At 65.4% G+C, this 16,345-nt stretch overlaps 4 protein-coding genes and 1 non-coding gene across 6 annotated transcripts; 4 read left to right on the top strand and 1 right to left on the bottom strand.

Moving 5' to 3' along the window:
• On the top strand, nucleotides 1–3,813 carry CCDC130 (coiled-coil domain containing 130; the record flags this gene model as incomplete). Its single annotated transcript, XM_046904767.1, is given in 7 exon segments — nucleotides 1–26; nucleotides 594–654; nucleotides 757–899; nucleotides 1,403–1,575; nucleotides 2,115–2,256; nucleotides 2,674–2,810; nucleotides 3,229–3,813. Coding segments are annotated over 7 exon segments (1,267 nt in total), but the record flags the coding sequence as incomplete, so codon positions are not given.
• On the top strand, nucleotides 3,809–9,126 carry MRI1 (methylthioribose-1-phosphate isomerase 1). Of its 2 annotated transcripts, XM_025145809.3 has the most exons (7): nucleotides 3,809–4,442; nucleotides 5,051–5,223; nucleotides 6,136–6,312; nucleotides 7,067–7,291; nucleotides 8,053–8,428; nucleotides 8,868–8,923; nucleotides 9,016–9,126. In XM_025145809.3, exons 1-5 carry the CDS (start codon nucleotides 4,027–4,029, stop codon nucleotides 8,172–8,174), a joined length of 1,113 nt encoding a protein of 370 aa, XP_025001577.1. In that variant the 5' UTR covers nucleotides 3,809–4,026; the 3' UTR covers nucleotides 8,175–8,428; nucleotides 8,868–8,923; nucleotides 9,016–9,126. The 2 variants fall into 2 exon arrangements, with proteins under 2 accessions (XP_025001577.1, XP_025001578.1); XM_025145810.3 differs by lacking the exon at nucleotides 8,868–8,923.
• Nucleotides 8,183–8,237, top strand: MIR12288 (microRNA mir-12288). Its single transcript, NR_162060.1, has one exon. It is a non-coding gene; the product is annotated as a microRNA mir-12288 (primary transcript).
• On the top strand, nucleotides 8,318–9,359 carry C30H19orf53 (chromosome 30 C19orf53 homolog). The gene is made up of 3 exons (XM_025145841.3): nucleotides 8,318–8,428; nucleotides 8,868–8,923; nucleotides 9,016–9,359. The coding sequence occupies exons 1-3, from the start codon at nucleotides 8,338–8,340 to the stop codon at nucleotides 9,271–9,273; spliced, it is 405 nt and encodes a 134-aa protein (XP_025001609.3). The 5' UTR covers nucleotides 8,318–8,337; the 3' UTR covers nucleotides 9,274–9,359.
• Nucleotides 9,360–9,963: 604 nt separating this feature from the next.
• LOC121107791 lies at nucleotides 9,964–16,237 on the bottom strand. Its single transcript, XM_040653944.2, has 2 exons — nucleotides 16,149–16,237; nucleotides 9,964–12,961 (listed from the first exon to the last, which is right to left on the bottom strand). The coding sequence occupies exon 2, from the start codon at nucleotides 12,941–12,943 to the stop codon at nucleotides 11,609–11,611; it is 1,335 nt and encodes a 444-aa protein (XP_040509878.1). The 5' UTR covers nucleotides 12,944–12,961; nucleotides 16,149–16,237; the 3' UTR covers nucleotides 9,964–11,608.
• Nucleotides 16,238–16,345: the final 108 nt, after the last annotated feature.

Raw genomic sequence — 16,345 nt, 5'->3', positions numbered from 1 at the left:
TGGCTGCAAGAATCACATTGGGATGGGTGAGTTCATGGGGCCTTAGCGTGTCCTTAACATGGCCCCAGCATATCCTTAGCGTGTCCTTAATGTGGCCTTGGCATGTCCTTAATCTGTCTTTAACGTGATCTTAGTGTGCACTTAGTCTGCCCTTTATGTAACCTTAGCATGTCCTTAATCTGTCTTTAATGCGACTCTAACATGTCCTTAGTGTGTCCTTAACATGTCTTTAATCTGTCCTTAACGTGGTTCTAGCATGTTCCCAGCACATCCTTAGCATGTCCTTAATCTGCTCTTTATGTGATCCTAACACGTCTTTAGCATGTCCTTAGCCCATCCTTAGTGTGTCCTTAGCATGTCCTTAATGTGACTCTAGCATGTTCTTAGCGTGTCCTTAGCACATCCTTACCGTGTCCTTAGCATGTCCTTAATCTGTCTTTGATATGATTTTAGCACGTCCTGAGCACATTCTCAATGTGTCCTTAGCATGTCCTTAATCTGCCCTTAATGTGACTCTAGCATGACCTTAGTGTGTCCTTAATGTGTCCTTAGCATGTCATTAGCATGTCCTTAACATGTCCTTAACGCGCCAGGCGTCCGCTACAACGCCGAGAAGCGGAAGGTGGGCACCTACTACACAACGCCCATCTACAGGTGGGTGCCCCCCACCCCCCCCCCACCCCACAGCCCCCCTCAACGCCAACCCTGACCCCCCCCCACCCACCACGTGTCCGTCCCCCCCCCCCCCCCCCCCAGGTTCCGCATGAAGTGCCACCTCTGTGTGAACCACATTGAGCTGCAGACGGACCCGGCGGGCTGCGATTACGTCATCGTCAGCGGCGCGCGGCGCAAAGAGGAGCGCTGGGATCAGGGGGACAACGGGCAGCTGCTGCCCACCGGTGGGTCCTGCCCCACAACTGCCCCCCCCCACGGGACCCCCGAGCATCGCTATGGGGCGCTGGGGGTGGGGGGTGGGGAGCGGAGACCCATAGAGAGCGGCCCACTGCCCCCCTCATAGCGTGGGTGGGTGGGAGGGAGGAGGTGGAGAGTGGAGGGGTTGGGTTGGGAGGGTCCTTGAAGGTTAAAGAGGGAATGGTTGGGTTGGGAGGGTCCTTGAAGGTCATGAAACCATGAGATGGTCGGGTTGGGAAGGTCCTGGCAGGTCCAGTTGAGTTGGGAAGGTCCTGGCAGGTACAGTGGGGTTGGGAAGGTCCTGGCAGGTCAACCAGGGTATTATTGAGTTGGGAAGGTCCTGGCAGGTCTGGTCGGGTTGGGAAGGTCCTGGCAGGTCTGGTCGGGCTGGGAAGGTCCTGGCAGGTCCGGTTGGGTTGGGAAGGTCCTGGCAGGTCCGGTTGGGTTGGGAAGGTCCTGGCAGGTCCCCTGACGCTCCCCCTTCCCTCAGAGGGAGATGAGAAGGCCAAGCTGCAGTCGGACGCCATGTTCCGCCTGGAGCACAACGTGGCCGACCGAGCGGTGCTGCAGCGCGCCGTGCCCACCTTGGCCAACCTGCAGGAGGCTCAGAGCGCCTGGAAGGACGACTTCGGCCTCAACAGCCTGCTGAGACGCCGCTTCCGCGTGGGTGACCCCCCCAGGACCCCCCCCCCACCTTCTCAGACCCACTCTGGAACCCTCAAGCCTCCCTGGGGCCCCTCAGGCCCCCCCAGATCCCCCTGCACTCTGCCAGACCCTCCTGCCCTCCCCCAAACGTGCCTCATATCCCTCTGGACCCCCCCGAGATCCCCCTAGGACCCCCCCCTAGACCCCTTGGACAACCCTTGGACCCCCTCCAGATGCCCCTGGACCCCCCCAAAACCCTCTCATACCCCCCCCCCGGACCCCTATGGACCCCCCCCAGGCCCCTCTGGACCCCCTGAGCCCCCCAAACACCCTCAGCCCCCCCCCCAGAACCCTTCCTGGACCCCCCCAGACCCCTCTGGACCCCCTGAACCCCCCTTAAACCCCTTCAGCCCACCCCCAGACCCCTCTCTGGACCACCTGAGCCCCCCAAACTCCTTCAGCCCCCCCACCAGCCCCTTCCCGGGACCCCCCAGACCCCTCTGGACCCCCTGAGCCCCCCCAACCCCTCCCAGAACGCTCCCATGGGGTCCCCCCAGGAGGAGAAGCGGGCCCAGAAGGAGGAGGAGGAGGAGGAGGCGGCGCTGAGGATGAAGGTCGGGCTGAGCATCCCGCTGCTGCCCGAGGAAGAGGAGGATCGGCGCCTGGCAGCACTGCTCAAATATCACAGCCCGACTGTGGGTCATGGGGGGGTCTGGGGGGTTGGGGGGGGTGGGGGAGATGTGGGACTGTGAGAGGGATGCGAGGATGGGATGTGAGGCAGGGCGGAGTCCTGCGATGTGGGGCTGGGGGGGGGATGCAGGAGGGGTCTGGGGGCAGATGGGGTCGTGGGTGGGGTGGGGGGGGTTATGGGGCTGGGGGGGGTCCTGGGATGTGGGGCTGAGGGTTGGGGGAGGGATGTGGGGCTGGGATATGAGACTGAGACATGGAGGGAGGGGGAATTGGTATTTGGGGGTCCTGGGATTTCGGGGAGGGGGGGGGATCGTTGGATACGGGGCCAGGGGTGGCTGGGATGTGGGGCCGTGATGGGGGGCAGAGATGTGGGGCTGGAGCTGCACACTGACGCTGCCCCCCCTTGTCGTGTCCCCCCCCCCCCAGCCTACGAAGCCAACCAGCGGCAGAAGCGCTCCCAGATCTCCTCCCGCTCGTGGTTCTGCCCCACAGCCCGGGGGGGTCCCAGCAACGCCCCCCCCCCACCGCCCCCCACCCCCCACAGCCCCTCCGCGTTGGGCATTGTCCGGCGTCGCACCCCCACCGTCCCCCCCCGCCCCATAGCGGAGCCCTCCGGCCCCAAAGGAGACCCCTCCCGCCCCATAGCGGCCCCCGCCAGCCCCACACGTGGACCCCCCTCACCCCAATCGGACCCCTCCATCCCCAAAGGGGACCCCCCCCAGCCCCATAGCGGACTCCCCCCACCCCACAGCGGCCCTCCCCGACCCCATAGGAGACCCCCCCAGCCCCACACATGGACCCCCCCAGCCCCAAAGGGCACCCCCTGGCCCCAGTGGCGATGCCCCCCACCCCATAGCGGCCCCCCCCGGCCCTTCCCTCGTCGCCGATTACTCCGACTCAGACCCCGAGAGCGCCTGAGGGGGGGTCCGACCCCCTCCCCCCGCATTCCCCCCCCGTGTGATACCCCCCCCCACCCCACAGCCCCAATGGCCCCATAGCCCCAATGGCCTCAATGACCCCATTGGCCCCTCCCATTGCGGGGGGCCGGAAGGGGCGGTCCCGCATCCGCCGTCGTCACTTCCGGAAATTCCGCGCCACCACCGCCGGAAGCGCCGCTGTGCGCCCCGCAGCACCGGGCCCAGAACGGCCCCCGGGCCCACCGGAACCGCCTCCGGATCCGTCACCTGCCCCAGCACCAGGACTCAGAACCGCCACTGCCGGACCCATCGGAACCAACACCGGGCCCGGAACCACCAGCAGAGCCTTCAGAACCACCGCTGGATCCGCTACCAGGCCCAGAACCGCCACTGCTGGACCCAGAACCGCCACAGAACCAACACCGGGCCCAGAACCACCGCCGGACCCTTCGGAACCGCCACTGAACCCAGCAGAACCACCACCGATTCCACCACCGGACCCACAGCCTCCCCCACCGGACCCATAACCACCCCCTCCCACCACCACCGGACCCATCGGAACCACCGCCGGCCCCATCGGACCGCCCCCACCATCCCTATAACCACCCCCAGCCCCATAACCACCTCCAGTCCCGCAACCACCCCATAACCACTGCAACCCCATAACCACAGCTACCTCCCCCATAACCCACAACCACCACAACCCGCCATAACCACCACCACCCCCATAACCCCCAGCCCCACAACCACCTCCAACCCCACAACCCCCCCACAGCCACCACCTCCGGCCCCACAACCCCCCCTACCCCATAACCGCCTCCAGCCCCTCAACCCCCCCACAGCCACCACCCCCCCCGCCTCCATGTCCACCCCCAGCCCCACGACCCCCGCCCCCCCCCGCTCCCCGCTGCACTCCATCCTCTACGACGGCGTCTCGCTGCGTTACCTCAATCAGCGCCTCCTCCCGACGGAGCTCCGCTACCAAACGGTGCTCGACGCGGACGGAGCGGCGGCGGCCGTGGCGGCCATGGAGGTGCGGGGAGCTCCGGCCATCGCCCTGCTGGGCTGCCTGGCCGTGGCCTTGGAGCTGAAAGGCGGCCGCGGCCCGCGGGGGGATCCGGAGGCGTTGGTGGAGTTCGTGGAGGAAAGGATGGGGAGGGTCCGCGACGCCCGACCCACCGCCGTCAACGTGGGGAGGGAGACCGAGAGGCTGAAGGGGGAGATGAGGGCGTGGATGGACAGAGAGCCGGCAGTGAGCGAGGGGGAGCTGAGGGACAGGTAGGGGGGTATGGGGGGGAGATAATGGGGGGGGAGATGGGGGACAGGTGGGGGGGTGTGGGGGGGAGATGGGGGACAGGTGGGGAGGGGGAGCTGAGGGACAGGTGGGGGGGGAGATGGGGGACAGGTGGGGGGGTGTGGGGGGGGAGATGGGGGACAGGTGGAGGGGGGGCGTGGGGGGTGTGGGGTGGAGCTGAGGGACAGGTAGGAGGGGTGTGGGGGGGGGATCTGGGGGACAGATAAAGGGGGGGGGAGCTGGGGGACAGGTAATGGGGGGGAGCTGGGGGCAGATAATGGGGGGGCGTGGGGGGGAGCTGGGGGACAGGTGGGGGGGGTTGTGGGGTGGGGGAGTTGAGGGAGAGGTAAGGGGGGGGGGGTAGGTTATGGGGTGGGGGGGGAGATGGGGGAGAGGTGTGGGGGTGTTGAAGGAGGGTGGGGGAGGTATGGAGTGAGGAGGGGGAGTGGGGGGGGGCAGATGAGAGGGGTGTGGGGCGGGGGGGGATATGGGGGAGAGCTCTGCGGGGGATATGGGGTGAAGGGGGGGCAATACGGGGGGGGGTGGCGGTATAGGGGTGTGCTCAGCACCGCCCCCCCCCCCCCCCTTAAAGGGCCATCGCCCACCTGGAGGCGCTGCTGCAGAAGGACGTGGAGGACAATCGGCGCATCGGCAGCCACGGCGCGCGGCACATCGCGCAGCGCCTGCAGGGCGGCAGCCGCGCCACGCTGCTCAGCCACTGCAACACCGGCAGCCTCGCCACGGCCGGATACGGCACCGCGCTGGGTGCGGGGGCGGGGGGGGGCGGGGGTCGTGGGCAGTTATGGGGCTGTGGAGTCGTCATGGGGGTCGTGGGGGGGTGGGAGTTCGTGGGGGGTCGTGGGAGGCGTTGAAGGGTCATGGGGGGCTGTGGAGTCATGGTGGGGGTCGTGGGGGGGTGGGAGTTCGTGGGGGGGTTGTGGGGGGCTGTGGGGTCGGGGGGGGTTGTGGGATCGCGGGGGCTGTGGGGTCGGGGGCAGTTACGGGGCTGTGCAGTCGTGGTGGGGGTCATGGGGGGCTGTGGGGTCCCCTATGTGTACTTTGTGCCCTATACATTTCTACATGTCTTATATGTCCCTTTGTCTCCTCGTGTTCCTACATGGCTCACATGTCCCTATGTCCCCATCTGTCCCCATCTGTCCCCGTACGTTCCTGTATCTCCTATGTCCCCATATGTCCCGCTATGTCCCTATATGTCTTTATGTCCCCATACGTCCTCGTGTTCCCTCTGTCCCTATATGTCCCCATACGTCCCTGAATCCCCTATGGCCCCATATGTCCACCTGTGTCCCCATATGTTCCTTATGTCTCCGTATGTCCCCGTATACCCTATGTCCTCCTTTGTCCCCGTGTTCCCCTACGTCCCCCCATGTCCCCCTCTGTCCCCACATGTCCCCGTCTCCCTTCTGCCCCCCCCGTCCCCACACGTCCCCATATCCCCTCTGCCCCCCATGTCCCCCTCTGTCCTCACATGACCCCGTATGTCCCCATACATCTCCGTCTCCCCTCTGCCCCCCATATCCCCCTCTGTCCCCACACGTCCCTGTCTCCCCTCTGCCCCCCGTGTCCCCCTCTGTCCTCACATGACCCCGTATGTCCCCATATGTCCCCCTCTGTCCCCACACGTCCCCGCCCCCCCGCCCCCCGTTGTGCCCCCAGGAGTGGTGCGGGCGCTGCACTCGGAGGGCCGCGTGGCGCGGCTGCTGTGCACGGAGACGCGGCCGTTCCTGCAGGGGGCGCGGCTGACGGCGCTGGAAATGCTGCACGAAGGAGTGCCCACTACGCTCATCGCCGACAGCGCCGCCGCCGCCGCCATCAGAGAGAGGGGGGTGCACGGTGAGGGGGGGCGAACCGAGGGGGGGGGATGGGGAGGGGGCAGGGGGGTATGGGGGGGGCAGAAGGGGGGAGGTGCGAAGGGAGGGGGGTGCACGGGGAGGGGGGGCGAACGGGGGGGGCGGGGAGGGGGCCGGGGGAGGGGGATATGGGGGGGCAGAAGGGGGAGGTGCGAAGGGAGGGGGGTGCACGGGGGGGGGGGGCGAACGAGGGGGGGGGGGCGGGGAGGGGGGCAGGTGCAAAGGGGGGGGCGGGGGGAGGGGAGGATGGGGGAAATGGGGGGGAAGGGGGATGGGGGGCAGAGGGAGAGGGGGGGAGGGGGGATGTGCAGGGAAAGGGGGAGGAATGGGATGGCTGGGGATGCAATGGGGTCAGAGTGGGATCAGTGGGGTTCCAGTGGGATCAATGGGGTCCCAATGGGGTCCCAATGGGATCAGTAGGGTCCCAGAGGGATCAATGGGGTCCCAGAGGCATCAATAGAGTCCCAATGGGGTCCCAATGGGGTCCCAATGGGATCAGTGGGGTCCCAATGGGATCAGTGGGGTTCCAGTGGGGTCCCAGTGGGATCAATGGGGTCCCAGAGGGATCAGTGGGGTCCCAATGGGATCAATGGGGTCCCAAAGGCATCAATAGAGTCCCAATGGGGTCCCAATGGGATCAATGGGGTCTCAGTGGGATTGGTGGGGTTCCAATGGGGTCCCAATGGGATCAATGGGGTCCCAGAGGCACCAATGGGGTCCCCGCCGTCCCCCCGCAGCCGTGGTGGTGGGCGCTGACCGCATAGCAGCCAATGGGGACACGGCCAATAAGATCGGGACGTATTCGCTGGCGGTGGCGGCGCTGCACCACGGGGTCCCCTTTTATGTGGCCGCCCCGTCGTCCTCGTGGGACCCCAATGTGCCCAACGGGGCCTCCATCCCCATCGAGGAGCGCCCGGAGCGCGAACTGACCGAACTGCAGGGGGTGCGCGTGGCCCCCCACGGTGAGGAGCCCACATGGGGCTGGGGGGCGGCGGGGGAGGGGGTCATAGGGCAGGGAACCCTTATGGGGGGGGGTGTTTGGGGGGGGGGGGGGGCGCTATAGGGCACGGGACCCTTATGGGGTGGGGGGTGATGGGGGGGGGGGTCTCTGTGGGGTGGGGGCTGTAGGGCAGGGGACCCTTATGGGGTGTGGGGTGATGGGGGCTATAGGGCACGGGACCCTTATGGGGTGGGGGGTCTGGGGGGGGTGGAGATGCTTGGGGGAGGGGAGGAGGGGGCTATAGGGCAGGGAATCCTTATGGGGAGAGGGGTGATGGGGGACTCAGGGTGGGGGGGGGAGGGGGCACTGTATGGTCAGGGAACCCTTATGGGGAGGGGGGTGATGGGGGCGTCTGTGGGAGGGGGGGGAGCTTTACGGGGAGGGGTATAGGGCAGGGAAACCTCATAGGACGGGGGAATCATCTATAGGGCAGGAGACCCTTATTGGGGGGGAGGTCCCTATAGGGTGGGAGACCCTCATAGGATGGGGTTCCCTATAGGGCAGGGAGGCTCAGTATTGGGTATGGGGTCTCCCGTGGGATCATCTATGGGGCGGGGGTCCCACTGTGGGGTGAGGACCCCCTTATAGGATGGGGGGGTTTCCTGTAGGACAGGAGGCTCAATATGGGGCAGGGGGTCCCCTCTATGGCACGGGGTCCCCTATGAGAGATGGGAGCCCTTATAGGGCCCTGACCCCCATTTTTTACCCCCTCCCCCCCCCCAGGGATCGATGTGTGGAACCCCGCCTTTGACGTCACACCCCACGAGTTGATCACGGGGGGAATCGTGACGGAATTTGGGGTCTTCCGCCCGGAAGAGCTGCGCCATGCATTGGGGGGGCGCTGACGGCGCGGGGCACGCCGGGATGCAGCGAGGCGCTTCCGCCTCGCTGCATCCCGGCGTACCCCGCGCCCCCCCACTTCCGCCTCGCTGCATCCCGTCGTGCCTTACGCTTCCTGTTCAAATGTCCCTGCTTCCGCTTCCTCTTCGCCAAACCGGAAGTGCTGTCATGGCGCAAGGGAGACCGAAAGCGGCGGAGAAGAAACCGCGGAGAGCGGCGGCGGCGGAAAGGGGGGGGGCGAAGGGGCCGAGGAAAGGAGGTGGGGGGGGGGGTCGAAATGGGGGGCTGGGGGGGGCTTTAAAGGGGGAGGGGGCCCAAATGGGGGGGGTATGTGGGGCTGGGGGGGCTCTAAGGGGGGAGAGGGGCCTAAATGTGGGGCTGGGGGAGGTTTTAAGGGGAGGGGTCGAATTGTGGGGCGGGGGGGGGGCTTAAAGGGCGGGGGGGTCCAAATGGGGGAGTATGTGGGGTTGGGGGCGGCTTTTAAAGGGGTGGGGGGTTTAAAGGGAGGGCATTGAGGGACTTCAAAAGGGGGAGGGGGGGGTCGAAATGTGGGGGATATTTGGGGTTGGGGGCGGCTTTAAAGGGGGGATATTTGGGGGGGGCTTTGGGGGGATTCTAAAGGTGTGGGGGGAGGGGACAGGCTGAGGAGAAGTTGGGGGGGGTCTCCTAAACAGACCCCCCCCCCCCCCCCCCACAAGGCCGGGTCATCGCCCCCAAGAAGCTGCGTGTGATCCAACAGCAGAAGCTGAAGAAGGTCTGGGGGGGTTCCATGGGGTGGGTGGGGGGGGGGGGCGTTGTTGGGGTGACCCCCCCGCTCTGACCACCCCCCCTTCCCCCCCACTGCAGACGTTGGAGGTCGGCATTCGGCTCCGCATTGAACGGGAGGTCGCCCTGAAGGCCTCCGCTGCCCTCCCCAAAAAGCTGACGATGGTGGGGGCCGCCCCTCCGCCCCCCCCCCAAAAAGAAGGGCAAAAAGGCCCCAAAATGAGACCACCCCCTCCTCCCCCTCTTCCCCCCCCCCCCTCCATGAGCTGCACTGAGCAGAACCGCAGAACCGCTCTCAGTCTTTGGATAATACAAATGAATTGGGGGGGGGGGCGGTGATTACCCCCCCTCAGCCTTCAATCTTTGGATAATAAAAGTAAAGGTGGGGGGGGGGGCAGATTATTACCACCCCCCCCTCAACAGGAGTAAATGTGTTGTGGTCGTTGGGGGTCTTTGGGGAGGGGGGGTTGGGGTTGGGCTATAGAGTGTGGTGGGGGATTGGGGGGGGGGGGGTTCAATATGATGTGGGGTGGGATTCGGGAGGGGTGGATTATGGGAGGAGGGGGTGCTCCTTTTTATGGGGGGGGGTCACGTGGCCGCGGGGATCCCCATTTCCCATCCTTCCCCCCCCCCCCCCCCCCCCGTTACGCCGTCTCTTTTCTCACCACTCCCCGAGATTTTATGAATGGAGCCTTCAGCTCCGCCCCCTCCTTCTCGCTCCGCCCCTCCGCCCCTCCCATTGGTGGAATCCGCGCTGAGTGACGTTCGACTCTAGACCCTGATTGACAAGCCGGGGGTTGGCCCGGCCTTGCGGCCCGCAGCCAATCAGCGCGGAGAAGGGGCGGGCGCAGCGCCGCGACTGCGCCTTAAAGGGACCGCGCCCCAAACTCGGGGGGGACACGTGGGCAAACCTCCCCCCCCCCGTCCCGTTGGGCGGGGCCCCCAATAAGGGCGCGGCTGTGTGCCCCCCCCCCCTTTCCCCCCCCCAAACCCTCCCCCCCCTCCGTGACGTCAGGGAAATTCCCTGAATTCGGGCGCGTTTCGCTCCAGGACTTTATTTTGGGAAATAACGCGGAAAAAAAGCAGGGCGCGGCCCCCCCCCGCCCATGACTCACCCCCCCCCCATCCCCCCCCCACCGCCCTTCCCTTCCTCTTCCCACGCGCGACGCCGGGCGGGGCCCCGAGGGGGGGTTGGGGCCACTCTGTGCCTCCGGGGGGGGGCGAAGAACCTCCAAGTGGGGCTGAGACCCCCAAAGCACTCGTGGGGGGCGGGGGGGTCCCATGGCTCTGATTTGTTCCCCCCCCCGCAGGAATGGGGGAGCGGAGGGGGGGTCCTGGGGGGGTCTGAGAGGGGTTTGGGGGTCCGGGGGGGGCACTCAGACGGCCGGGGGGGTCCTGGGGGGGTTGGGGGTCCCTGGTGGGGTCTGAGGTTATAAGGGGGGTCCCAGAGATCCTGGGGGGGTCCGTGGGGGCTCAAAGGGATTCCTGGGGGGGATCCTTTGGGGGGGGGGGGGGGTCTGAAATGACGCGGTGGTTCGGAGGGGGGGAACCGAGGGGGGTTCCGGAGGTCCGACGTGGGGGGGGCGGAGGGGGTCCCACGGATCCTAAGGGGGGGCGGGGGGGTATCTGAAAGGCCGGGGTGGTTTCAAAGGGCTGAACTGAGGGGGGTTCCAGAGGGCCGACGGGGTTGAGCTGAGGGTCCCCGGGGGGTCCCACGGATCCCGGCGTGGGGATGGGGCTCCACGGGGGGGAGATGGGGGGGGTCCCACGGGGGGGTCCCGGTGCGGCGGCGGCGGCGCAGACCCCTGTTCCTGCTGAACTGAGCCAGTGTGCGACCAACGACTGCGTGTCAGCTCAGTAGGCACCGGGGGCGGCGCCGGGTGGGGGCACCGAGGGTCCGTGGGAGGGGGGGGGGGGGCGGTGGGGGTCCTTAAGGGGGGGTCCCCGGGGCGCGGAACTTAGCCACTGTGAACACGACGGGCTCTGTTCACAGCTGCGCCAAGCCCTGCGCCACGGGGCCTCAGCTCAGCCGCTGTCCGTCCGTCCGTCCGTCCCCACGGCTGCCCATCCGTCCCTGTAGCTGTCCGTCTGTCCGCCCCCATAGCTGTGTGTCCGTCCGTCCCCATGGCTGTCCGTGTCCCCCCGTGGCTGTGTGTCCGTCTGTCTGCATGGCTGTGTGTCCTCCATAGCTGTGTCTGTCCGTCCATCCCCATGGCTGTCTGTCTGTCTGCCCCCATGGCTGTCCATTCCGTCCCCATGGCTGTCCGTCTGTCCCCATGGCTGTGTGTCCGTCCATCTGTCCGTCTGCACGGCCGTGTGCCCCCACAGCTGTGTGTCCGTCTGTCCGTCCCCATTGCGGCATGTCCCCATGGCTGTCTGTCTGTTCTCATGGCTGTCCGTCTGTCTGTCCGTCCCCACGGCTGTGTCCCCGTCTGTCCCCGTATCTCTGTGTCCGTCCGTCCCTCTGTCCGTCCCTCTGTCCGTCCGTCTGTCCCCTCTGTCCCCACTGTCCCCACTGTCCCCGCGCCCACCACTGCTGTCCCCACACTGCGATGTCCCACCGTCCGTCCCACTGTCCCAATGTCCCATCGCGGTGCCCCAAAACAGCCCTCCTCCCACAGCCCCCCCCCCCCCCCAGCAGCCCCCCCATAGCAGCCCATTGTGGCGCCCCACATCAGCCCCCCCCCCCCACATCAGCCCCCCCCCCCCCGGCCGCCCCATCGCTGCGGTCGCCGCGGCCCGTTGGAAATCCCTGGCAATGTGATTTTGGGTCAGCGGGTAAAAAAATCGCATCGCCAGGAACCCCGGCGGGCCGCAGCACAGCCGGCATCGCCACCGCCACCTTCATCACCAGCATCATCTTCATCACCATCATCTTCATCACCAGCACCTTCATCATCGTCACCATTGTCACCTTCATCACCAGCACCTTCATCATCGTCACCATTGTCACCTTCATCACCAGCACCTTCATCATCGTCACCATCGTCATCACCTTCATCACCATCGTAACCTTCATCACCAGCACCTTCATCATCGTCACCATTGTCACCTTCATCACCAGCACCTTCATCATCGTCACCATTGTCATCACCTTCATCACCATCGTAACCTTCATCATTGTCACCTTCATCACCAGCACCTTCATCATCGTCACCATCACCATCACCTCCATCGTCATCACCTTCATTGTCATCACCGTCAGCACTGTCACCATCAGCATCGTCATCACCTTCATCATCACCATCACCATCATCACCATCACCATCATCACCATCACCATCATCACCATCACCTTTGTCGTCATCACCATCACCTTCATCATCGTCACCATCATCACCATCACCACCATCACCGCCATCACCTTCATCACCATCACCTTCATCATCATCACCATCATCATCGCCACCGTCAGCATCGTCATCACCTTCATCATCACCACCATCATCACCACCGTCATCACCATCACCACCATCATCACCACCTTCATCGCCATCACCATCAGCATCGCCATCACCACCACCTCCCTCACCTTCATCACCATCACCATCATCGTCACAATCCCCATCGCCTGTGTCGTCACCATCACCTTCATCATCACCACCATCATCACCTTCATCATCATCATCACCACTGCCACCATCAGCATCGCCATCATCATCACCATCATCATCATTGCCATCACCATCACCTTCATCATCAACATCACCACCATCATCATCACCTTCATCATCATCATCATCCTCATCACCATCATCATCTTCATCATCATCACCACCATTACCATTGTCGCTACCATTGTCACCATCATCATCACCGTCACCTTCATCATCATCACCATCACCACCATCACCTTCATCTTCATCACCACCTTCATCATCATCACCATCACCTTCATCACCCCCATCACCATCACCACCACCATCACCACCACTGTCACCATCGTTACCTCCATCACCATCACCATCTCCACCCCCACCCTCATCCTCACCATCCTCATCCTCACCATCGCCGTCACCGCCGTCGCCTGTGGGATGAAGGCTCAGTCAGCCCTGATGTACGCCCCCAAACCCATGTGTGCCCCCAAACCCATGTGTGCCCCCCCCAATCCATGGGTCCCCCCCAGACCCACACGATGGCCCCAACCCACAGCGGTGTCAATGGGGGATGTGTGGGGATGGCACCCATTGGGCCCCATGGGGGGGGGGGGGGGCTGTGGGTGTCCCCATGGAGGTCCCCAAATGGGCCCCCAAAGTGTCACCTCCGCCCCCCAGGGGTCCCCCGGGGCCACAGTGGGGCGCAATGGGAGCACAGTGAGGACCCAATGGGGACCCACACAGTGGGGCACAACGGGGGGACCCAATGGGGTGCGCTGCCCCATTGCCCCCACAGCCCCCATTGCCCCCACTGACCCCCCCATCTCCCCCCATATCCGCCCCGTCCCCACTGACCCCCATAACCCCCCCTTGGAGTCCCCCATTCACCCTCCATATCCCCCCCGTCCCCACTGTCCCCCACACCCCATATCCCCCATTTTGGGTGGGAAAGGCCCCAAATGGGTCGGGCGGTGCCGTTGGTGCCGTGGGGCGGTGCTGTGGGGCGGCGCTGCCCACGTGGTGCTGTGGGGCGGTGCTGTGGGGCGGTGCTGTGGGGCGGTTCCGGTCCAACCGGTCCATCCCCACCCCCCCCCCCCCCCATATCCATCCCTGAGGGCACCGCGCCCCAAAACGGCGCCGTTCTGACCCAAAATGCCGCCCGGCGCCGATGGGTGCGGTGCCGGTGGTGGTACCACCAGTGGTACTTTGGTACCGGGTGGTGGTTCTGGTGGTGGTACCACCATTGCTATATCGGTACCAGTGCTGGTTCTGGTGGTGGTACCGGTGGCGGTACCACTATTGGTACTTTGGTACCGGGTGGTGGTTCTGGTGGTGGTTCTGATGGTGGTACCACCATTGGTATATCGGTACCGGTGTTGGTTCTGGTGGTGGTACCGGCAGTGGTTCTGGCGGCGGTGCCAATGGTGGCAGCGGGCGGTTGTGGTGGCGGTTCTGGTGGTGGTACCACTATTGGCACTTCGGTACCGGCGGTGGTTCCGGTGGTGGTGTTGGTGCCCATTGTTGGCATTGGTGCCAATGTGGGTTCTGGTGGTGCTGTCGGTACCGGCGGTGGTTCCGGTGGTGGTGGTGCCAATGTGGGTCGCGGTGTCGGTGTCGGTTCTGCTGTCGGTGCCGCTGTCGGTCCCGGCGCTGCTCTGTGTCACTGCGGGCGGTACCAACGCGTCGCTGTCGGTGTCGCTGTCGGTGTCGGTACCGCTGGCAGTGTTTGTTGGGGCGCTGAGGCAGCGTTGGTACCAATGTGGGTCCGGTACCGCTGGCAGTGTCAATGTCGGTACCGGTACCGCTGGCAGTGTCAGTGTCGCTGCTGGTTGGGGTGTCGGTACCGGTATTGGTACCGGTGTCGGTACCGGGGGTTGTTGGGGTGTTGGTGGCGGTGGTACCACTGCGGGTCCCGGTGCCGCTTCTGCGCCCGGTTCTGATTCTGGTTCTGCTCACAGTTCCAGTCCTGGTTGCGGTTCTGGTCCCGGTTCTGGTCCCAGTTCTGGTCCCAGTTCTGGTCGCAGTTCTGGTCCTGGTTCTGTTTCTGGTCCCGGTCCCGGTTGTGGTTCCGGTCCCGGTTCTGGTCGCGGTGCCGCCGTCTGTGGGCGCATTGAGGCGGTGCCGCCGTTCCGTCGCCGGAGGGAAAGGATGAATCACAGCGGCGCTGCGCCAAAACAGCGCCCGAACGGCGCCGGCACCGCCGGAACCGACCCAAAAACGGCACCGGGACCGCCAGAACCGACCCCAATGGGACCGGGGTCACCAGAACCCACCCCGGGACAGCACCGGGACCATCAGAACCGGCCCAAAAACAGCACCGGGACCGCCAGAAGCGGCCCAAACAGCGCCAGTACTGCCAGAAGCGGCCCAAAACCAGCGCTGGTACCGCCAGAACCGGCCCAAAAACAGCACCGGGACCGCCAGAACCGCCCAACAGCGCCGGTACGGAACCATCAGAACGCGCCCAGAACCGCTGGGAATGCATCAGAACCGACGGCGGCACCGGGGCGGATCCGCGGGGCACAGAACCACCACAGAACCCAACGGAACCACCACAGAACCGCTCAGAACCACTCGGAACGCCCCCAGAACCGCTCCAACCCTCCCAGAACCCCCTCAGAACCCCCCCGGAACCGCTCAGAACCATTCAGAACCACTCGGAACCCCCCGGAGCCGCTCAGAACCGCTTTGGAACCCCCTCCGAATCTCCCCGGAACCACTCGGAACCATTCGGACCCCGCCAGAACCGCTCGGAGCTGTTTGAAACTGCTCCGAACTCCCCGAACCGTTCGGAACCGCCCCGAACCCTTCGGAACCACTCGGAGCCCCCGGGAAACCCCTCAGAACCCCCAGGAACCGTTCGGAACCCTTCGGAACCACTCGGATCCCCCCGGAACCACTCGGAACCCCCTCAGAACCCCCCCCGGAACCACTCGGAACCCCCCGGAACCATTCGGAGTCCCCCGAAACCCCTCGGAACCACTCGGACCCCTTCGGAACCACTCGGAACCCCTTCGGAACCACTCGGAACTCCTTCGGAACCCCCCGAAACCCCTCGGAACCGCCTCAAAACCCCGCCCGGAACCATTCGGAGTCCCCCGAAACCCCCCGGAACCATTCGGAACCCTTCGGAACCACTCAGAACTCCTTCAGAACCCCCCGAAACCCCTCGGAACCATTCGGGACCCCTCGGAACCATTCGGAACCCCCCCCGGAACCACTCGGAACCCTTTCAGATCCCGACGAAACCCCCCCGAACCCCTCCGGAACCTCTCGGAACGCCTCGGAACCACTCGGAACCCTTCGGAACCATTCGGAACCACTCGGATTCCCCCCCCCGGAACCACTCGGAACTCCTTCAGAACCTCACGAAACCCCTCGGAACGCCTCGGAACCACTCGGAACCATTCGGAACCCCTCGGAGTCCACCCGGAACCACTCGGAACCCCTTCAGAACCTCACGAAACCCCTCGGAACCATTCGGAACCGTTCGGAACCACTCGGACTCCCCCCCCGGAACCACTCGGAACCCCTTCAGAACCCCTCGGAGCCGTTCGGAACCCCTCGGGGCCGTTCGGAGCCGTCCGGAAGCGGCTCCCGGTCCCCCCCACGTCTCACCGCTGCGGTTCCCGGCGGGGCGGTCGCGGAGCGGCGCAGTTTTGGGCTCCCGGGGATGGAAATGGTTTTAAACGCTGCGCTCCGCCCTCGGGAGGCGCCGCCGCTCCGCACCCTTTGGTGGCCGGGAGGGGGGGGGGGGGGGAGGGACCCACAGCGGGGATGGGAGTCGTGGGGGGGAGGGGGGGTCACGTGGGGGG

The sequence above is a fragment of the Gallus gallus genome, chromosome 30 (genome assembly GCF_016699485.2).
Source record: "Gallus gallus isolate bGalGal1 chromosome 30, bGalGal1.mat.broiler.GRCg7b, whole genome shotgun sequence".
Lineage (NCBI taxonomy): Eukaryota > Metazoa > Chordata > Aves > Galliformes > Phasianidae > Gallus > Gallus gallus.
The sequence above is the reverse complement of the archived record's forward strand: the minus strand, read 5'-3'. Positions and strand labels throughout refer to the sequence as shown.

Excerpts from the sequence above, each read along its gene's own strand:
- MRI1 (XM_025145810.3), top strand. The coding sequence starts at position 4,027 with ATGTCCACCCCCAGCCCCACGACCCCCGCCCCCCCCCGCTCCCCGCTG. Across the intron at positions 5,224-6,135 it reads CGGATACGGCACCGCGCTGG|GAGTGGTGCGGGCGCTGCAC; the intron begins GTGCGGGGGCGG and ends TTGTGCCCCCAG. Across the intron at positions 7,292-8,052 it reads GGTGCGCGTGGCCCCCCACG|GGATCGATGTGTGGAACCCC; the intron begins GTGAGGAGCCCA and ends CCCCCCCCCCAG.
- C30H19orf53 (XM_025145841.3), top strand. The coding sequence starts at position 8,338 with ATGGCGCAAGGGAGACCGAAAGCGGCGGAGAAGAAACCGCGGAGAGCG. Across the intron at positions 8,429-8,867 it reads GAAGGGGCCGAGGAAAGGAG|GCCGGGTCATCGCCCCCAAG; the intron begins GTGGGGGGGGGG and ends CCCCCCCACAAG. Across the intron at positions 8,924-9,015 it reads AACAGCAGAAGCTGAAGAAG|ACGTTGGAGGTCGGCATTCG; the intron begins GTCTGGGGGGGT and ends CCCCCACTGCAG.
- LOC121107791 (XM_040653944.2), bottom strand. The coding sequence starts at position 12,943 with ATGGTGAGGATGAGGATGGTGAGGATGAGGGTGGGGGTGGAGATGGTG.